We start from the raw sequence: 7,653 nt of genomic DNA, 5'->3' as shown, positions 1-7,653 counted from the left end.
TTTAATCTTCTTCTTTTTTTTTTTTTTGCTTTCTGTTTGGGACCTCATACAGCCGATGATGATTATTTATAATTCTAGAATTTACCTCAAACTTGTTATATATGTTCACCTTACCTAGTAGCCCAATATTGTTGAAACTTGATCACTTTGTTCCAAAGTATGGGCACATCTTTCAAAATGTTCAAAGCATGTTTATAATAAGCTCTCATAAGACAGTAAAAGAAAAGACAGTCTTTTTTTTTTTTAGCTTTTGCAAGTATTTTAATGAGTTTTAAATTTCAGAAAATTAAAGTGCATCTAAAAAAATTATCTAATACAATACAATAATTAATCAACTTCATTAGTTCAAAGTACCAGTAATGCAATTTAATTCACTTTCTGTTCAATTACGTAATAAATACCATTGATATGCAACACCACATTTAATCCAGTGCATTCAGTCATCATTTTAGAAGTTAAAATAACTTCCGCAATTAAATCTTCCCTTTGTATTTCTGAATAATTATGCCCATTATGAATAATTACACCCTATTATGCTACTTTTTCCATACAAATACATTTAAAATCAGAAGTAGACATTTATACGAAGTACAGTAATAAATGAGGTCAATATTCATTAAAAAGTAAGTAAATAAGTGATCGAAGAAAGAGCATAATTTGAATCTTCACCTTTAAGGCATAGGTATCCATTCCTCAATTTCAAGTGCAGCTAAAACTAGTTCTAATAGCTTGAAAAAACCTGAGCATATCGCACAATTCAAGTAATCCTATACTGAGGTGAAAACAGTATTCACTCACCTGATTAAATCTATGTAGTGTTCAGTAGTGATTAGCGGTTTCATTATAGTATTAATAATACTTGTAATAACTGTCCTGCTTATAAAGCTTCTATAAATCAGAGACTATTTGCAAATCACGTAACACTTAATTTTAGTGTCCTTGTTACACATTACATGCATTTACTGTAGTAATAAATACCGTATAATATATCATGCACTGTTGGATAAAGTAACTTGTAAAGTAATGTTTTACACTATTGTGACACAGTAACTAATCCCATTACTTAGTTACTTTTTATAGAAAGTAATGTGTTACGTTACTTTTGCGTTACTTTTTCCTCACCTGGGCTGGGCTTGCTTGCTTGTTTTATAACTAAGCCATTTCACAGCAAAATTTTAATGAAAAAGCCTCAGGCTGAAGGAAGCGCAAAGTCAATAAATGGGAAAGTTGTGTTGCCTATGTGAAAAAGTAACTTGTAATTTCAAAAGTAATGCGATACTTTACTAGTTACTTGAAAAAGTACTCTGATTATGTAACTTGTGTTAGTTGTAATGCGTTACATCAAACACTGATCACATGCAACTAACCCTAAACCAAACTTAATCCTAACCCTATAGTAAGTACATGTAATTAATTATTATTACTCAGTACATAAATGTATAATTACACTGTAACAAGGGCACCTTAAAATGAAGTGTAACCCACAGTTATGTGAGATTAGTAACCCTAATCTTTGAATTGCTATATTAGGTTGAAATGCCTCCAACTAATTAAAGTAAGTTTAACAAACAACGCTACCTGACATAATTCTATAACCCGGATTGATAAAAACCTTCACGGACTAACAAACTATGTTTATCCAGTGTTCATTACTTTCTAGAATGTAGAGAAGAAGTGCTGGAGAAAAACCCCTGGGTGATGTTTCTGAAACTGTTTGGCCAGTCGTCTCTTCTGTTTGACGGACAGGTCGTCACTGAGAGCAATGCCGTGCATTAACCGCTTTAAGCTGTCAAGAGTGGCTTTATCTTTGTTATCCTCATACTGCTGGAGCGACACCTGCTGGCAGAATGTGAACACTGCAAAGGCAAAAGAAATAGCTTCAGGAGATGATAATCAAATCAATGCGGAAATCATTTTTATAGGGAGCCTGTGAGTGAACTTACGTGCTACATTATCTAGATCCCTCCCTCGCTGCAAGGTTTGTAGTGTCTTCCTCACAGCCTCAATCAATGACAATGGGGTCTAGATGTACAGGTATGAACGAAAAATTATTTAAACATTCTGTGATTTGAACAGAACTTTCAGAGATAATGTATTTGTAAAAAGGGCACACCTTAAAGAGTTGAGTGTGATTATCCATGAGGAACAGCAGTAGTTGCTCACATTGGACTCGAGTCATTTCTTTACTCTGGATCACGGCCTTCACAAACGTCTTGCTGACCAAAGCACGGTTCTCAATCTGTTACAACACAAATTCAGACGACTCTTTTCTTAATTCAAACATGTTAAAATGGCCAAAATTATCAAATATAAAATATATTTTAGATGAAAATGTAGCCCATGAATTATACTATTCCAGTAAGTATAAACATTTACAGTAAGAAATTAATGCTTTTCTTCAGCAAGAATGCATTAAATTGATGTGACAGTAAAGGCATATGCTGTTACAAAAAAGAAACAATTTCAAATAAATGCTGTTTTTTCAGAAATTTATATTTATATTATATGAAGCAGCACAGCTTTTTCCAACATGTTTCTTGATAAGCAAATGATCATATTAGAATTATTTCTGAAGGATCATGTGACACTGAAGAATGAGTAATGAAGCTGAAAATTCAGCTGTGCATCACAGGAATAAATGACATTTTTACAAATAAATTAAAATAGAAAATAGATATTTTAAATTGAAATGATATTTCACGATATTACTGCTTTTACTGTATTTTTGATCAATTAAATGCAGCCTTGGTGAGCATAAAGACTTTTGAATGATAGTGTTGGTGTATAATAATACAATCATTCATATTTATTTGAGTTAAGGAAAATGAATTGGGGGGGGGGGGGGATAAGATCTAATACCGCTACATCCCTTTTTTAGTAGGAATTCCAAGAGCACATGCACACACACACAAACACATATAATTGATCTTTGAAATTGATTAGAGAACTACGTTTATCTTTGAGTATTTTCTATATGCTGATACAGAAAATGGTTTTAATCAATCAATCAACCTCATGCGATGGTTTAAACAGATTGAACTCTTGATCACCTGCTTGTGCAGTCGGAAAGCTTCATTATCTGCAGCGGCTGCCATAAAACCCAACAGTCTGCGTAACTCGTCTCTGCTCGTGGACTCCAACATCTGCAGACAGAGCTGAGTCGCTCTCAAAGCATCCTGACCTCTCCCACAATCTACACACAAAGATCACTCTAAATAACGCAGAAAGGATTAACAGCCTCGAACACAAACGACATTGAGCCCATTGTGTTTTACAAATTACCCAAAAGATGTAGGATTCCAGTTTGGATGTCCGTGTAGCGGCCTGGCAGTAGTGGAGGTCTCTCTGGGCTGTTGTAATACTTGGCGATGGTGTCGAACAGCAGTCTCTTGTGCTTCCCCTCCCCAGATGTTGCATTCTGCTGGACGAGCTGCTCACTGGCAGCCACGATTAACTGATCTGGGAACAGCTCAAGACAATCCACCGCTGCCACCAGCCAAGAGTCCAACCTTCGAAGAGATGAATGACACACACACAGGTGAACCCACATGAAAACCATGAATCTGAATGTGACGGCACTGAGTATTGTGCACTGACTCGTGAAGGCTGAGACTCTCTGAGACTTCACGATCCACGCAGGTGTTGGAGATGACCAGGTCGCCGTGGTTGCGCAGAGATGAGCGCAGGGGCTCCGGTTTGGCAGGCGAGGTCAGAATACAGTCCAGCATGGAGATCTCAACCACCTGTAGCAACTGAAGTAACGTCTGCTGCCTCCAAACGTCTCGCACCACTGAGACAAACACACGAAGAAGAAATAGTAAGGGCTATTAGTAAGTCACGCATCCTTCTGCACTGCTGTCTAATCGTTTGTCAATGTTTTTCACCATCTCATGCCATGACAATTGTGTCTTTAAGATACGGCAAGTTAAAACTAGTTTAAAAGTTGAGTTTTAGCACATAGCCTTGTTTAATGTGCTAAAAACTCATCTTGTAAATGAAACTAAAACACTAACAAAAAAAAACTTTTAGGTAAGTGTTTTATTTGGACTGTTTTTATTTTAAGTTATTTTTTATTATTTTTAAATGTAATCAATTATAAGCTTTCATTAACACACAAACACCCTAAAGATCCCTTACAAACCTCAGTTTGGGAAACGCTGCTGTTCAGAATACACTATTATTAAAAAACAGTAAGTAAAACAATACAACGAGCATTGCAATAATAAATGTCTGATATTATATATATATTTACACAGTTTAATAGTTTTAAATGGTTAAAAGTTTAAAAAAGACAGACCAAAAAAAATTGGCCATAAAAAACTGGCCATATTCAGACCAGCATCAGACAACGTCAGACCTGATTAAACCATATAAAACCAATTTAGACCTCAACATACCTTCAAGAAACCACTTCAGACTCTATTTAAACCTTTCATTTTGATCTCAACAGACACCAAATCAGACTCTATTAGACCACAATACACTACATTCAGAGCCCAAGGAAACCATTTCAATCTTTGCTTGAACCTCCTCAGGCCCATTCAGAACTCATCAGAGACAATAATGGACTATATCTGAACCCCAAGAACCATTACACCACATGAGACATTCAAGAAAAAAACACTTTAGACTTCACTTAAACCTATTCAGACTCATTTACATCTCAACAGACATCAACTCTTTCAGACCACAACAGACTACCAGAAACAGCCATAGTTTTGCCCTGTGATGTAAACTAAAGGCTATATGAAAAGGTCAAACACTTAAATAAGCTCCACCCCAACTTATTTACATACTTACTATATCAATACAGTGAGGAAATCTACTTCTAATGGTTCTCCTGATAAGTGAATACAACACATTTTGTATGGTCTAAAGACTTTAAAAGCAAATGCAATGAGGGGAAGAAATTATGTTCTTTCAAAATCAAAATTATGAGCAGTTTCACCTTTTTTTGAGAGGAAACTGTTGGAAATTGCAGCACGATGTAGATCAGAGGGCACGGATGGGTGCAGGTTTATATTCTTCAGTAGTCTCTCCACTCTTCTGTCTGATGATCCAAGAACCAAAGGGTTGGAGATCGTCTGCATTTCTCCAAACCTACAAACAAAAAACATAAAACACTTAAGTGCTGGAAATTAAACTTTTAAATGCGTCAATTATTCATATGCAATTACCTTGAAGAGGTCTTCCACTTTCCGGTTTGTTTGTCAGGAGTCTGGTTCTCACCGCCACCGTACCTCTTTTTGGCCGATCCGTCCAGGAAGCGGTACAGGCTGCAGCTGGAATCCTCAAAGGTCAGTTCTTTTTCTCGTCTGAAGAGCTTCATCCCGACGGGTTCGAACACTCTAGACTCCATTAAGGCTTGGCAGAGCCTGGCAGCTTTGAGACGGGACACTTCGCTGGAGCAGAAATAGATGTTCTGCATGAGGTGGCTCAGAACCACGTCCACTGCATCAGAGCCGGTGAAGCAGTCAGCATGGATGCGCAGGTGCTGTCTGCGGGGTCGGAGCTCCACCTGCGACCGCAGGGCTTCAATGATGTTCTGCCACAGCTGGGTGGCCCTGAAGGGCCCAGAGAAACCTAAAAGATATCAGGACAAGATGATTAAGTCTTCATACCTTAACAAAAAGTACCAAAAAAACGTTTACTGAGCATGTTCCATGGTAATAATAACATGCCTTATGACATGTGCCATTGCAATACCATGTTTTTAGTACCATGCTTGGTCTTACTTTTAACCCCTTAACTGTTAGTCCCATTTTTTGGGGCATAGACCCCAAAATGACATTTCCACTTTAAATTGTAATAAATCTTGAATACTTAGGAGCACAGACCTAAGATTGGTCTCTTTTTACACTTGCCAAATTATTGTATGAGTGAAAAAAAAAAATATATATATAATACAAGTTTAAGTTTATGAAAATGTAAAAATATAATTATTTTTAATTTCTATAAAATATATATTTTACAAAACATGTTTTACTCTGAAACTGCAAGAATTCAAAGCCAAAAATCTGAATAATATGTGTTCCAAATTTTAGGTTGGACTCTTAAGGACCATTTCCATTTATGGTTTGAGTCATCTGACCCATAAGCTACATATCCATAATTTTAATAATATTTATGAAGTAGACATCGTATTTAGAATATAGGCAGTTTGTCAGTATTTGATTTGAATTCAATCTCTAACAAACACATAAATGACATGCCAAAAGAACACGGATGTGTGTTATGGCTCGCCGCATACCAAATGGATAATCTATCATTTTTTCTTTATATTTAAAACATTTTCCAACCTTTTTTTCTCTCCAAAAAAATAGAATGGATGTTATCTTTTGAAATCTTGGGGGAAGATGCATAGATGCATTTTTATCAAAAATAGAGGCCAGGGGAGCACATACAGGGAAAACAACACAGGTCCAAGTATTGATCCCTGTGGAACACCACAACCAAGAGGTGTGTTGGAAGAAGAGTGCTCTAACCCTAAACCCAGATGAATTTGCACTTGGTGAAAAAGGAACATGAGGTTTATGACAATTTTTTTTTAATATAAAATATACTATTAAGATATGAAGTAGCCTACACTTCAAGTGCACATTCAAAACAATTAAGCACAATTATTTTCACAAAGAGTGGTATTATCATCTGATATATGACTATACATTTCCAACACTTTTATACGGTGTCTTTACAAACAGTATAATAGTGCAGTTTCAATATAGTTATGACGGAAACACGTCACCATATTATATTTGACTATACGTTTACATTAAGCACAAAAGACTCGGTTCATTTACATTATTAGAAATCAGCTAATTTAAAACTTGTTATTTAATCCGTGATGCTGAAGAACGCCATTATAATTGAAACATCATAAACATAATAAAAACACGGTAAAAACGTAGCAGCTATAAGCTTAGCTGAACGACCTGATAAGGATCTTGATTCATTTGGTCTAGTTCGTTATCAAACTGGTGGAAATATAAATGTAACGTTTAAAAACAAACTGTACAGAAATATAAAGGCTAAGTTCGTATAAACCACTTTTTTTGTACCTGACAGTTGTTTATTCTCTCTGAAACAGGTTTGACTGTTCAGTCTTCTGAACCGAGGAGTCAAATCCACCGCCATTGCGGCACCGGAAATGGCGTCACATGCCCGTTCTCTGACGTACATCGGTGCGACGAGGCTCCGATCTGGGATCAGCTGCAGTATGTAAGACCGAATTTACATTCTGCGCGTTTGCGTGAATGAATCTGATCCTAGAACCATGTGAGGTACCACTATCTCTACCGTGTGAACTCAAACGCAGTTACAATTTAGCAAGAAAGTGGAATTGTGGAAAAATAAGATAATCACGCCCATCCAATATATAATTATAAGATCGAACGATGATTGGTACTCTAGTTTTTGCTGCAGAATAAAGATACTTTTCTATCGTTTGTGTGTGTGTATAATCCTTTATATTAGATATATAGGATATGCTTTCATTTAAATGATTTTTAACAGAATTAAACCAAATGTAATATTTATATTTAGATATTACATTTAAATGTCGATAAATAATTCATAATTCACATACTAGAAATCAGAATGACGAGTAGTATCATCTCTATTCAATTGACATATGGGGAATATGAGGAAATTCTA

The 7,653-nt window shown here is 35.9% G+C and overlaps 1 protein-coding gene across 1 annotated transcript; it reads right to left on the bottom strand.

Annotated features, from left to right (window-relative positions):
- Positions 1–7: 7 nt before the first annotated feature.
- On the bottom strand, positions 8–7,199 carry depdc4 (DEP domain containing 4). The gene is made up of 9 exons (XM_082167428.1): positions 7,059–7,199; positions 5,178–5,583; positions 4,949–5,100; positions 3,598–3,790; positions 3,283–3,509; positions 3,051–3,193; positions 2,114–2,239; positions 1,944–2,022; positions 8–1,856 (listed from the first exon to the last, which is right to left on the bottom strand). Exons 1-9 carry the CDS (start codon positions 7,177–7,179, stop codon positions 1,657–1,659), a joined length of 1,647 nt encoding a protein of 548 aa, XP_082023554.1. The 5' UTR covers positions 7,180–7,199; the 3' UTR covers positions 8–1,656.
- Between the last annotated feature and the right edge of the window lie 454 nt (positions 7,200–7,653).

This window comes from Leuciscus leuciscus (genome assembly GCF_965113295.1).
Source record: "Leuciscus leuciscus genome assembly, chromosome: 4".
In the NCBI taxonomy this organism is placed as follows: Eukaryota; Metazoa; Chordata; class Actinopteri; order Cypriniformes; family Leuciscidae; genus Leuciscus; species Leuciscus leuciscus.
This window is presented reverse-complemented; position numbering and strand designations above follow the sequence as displayed.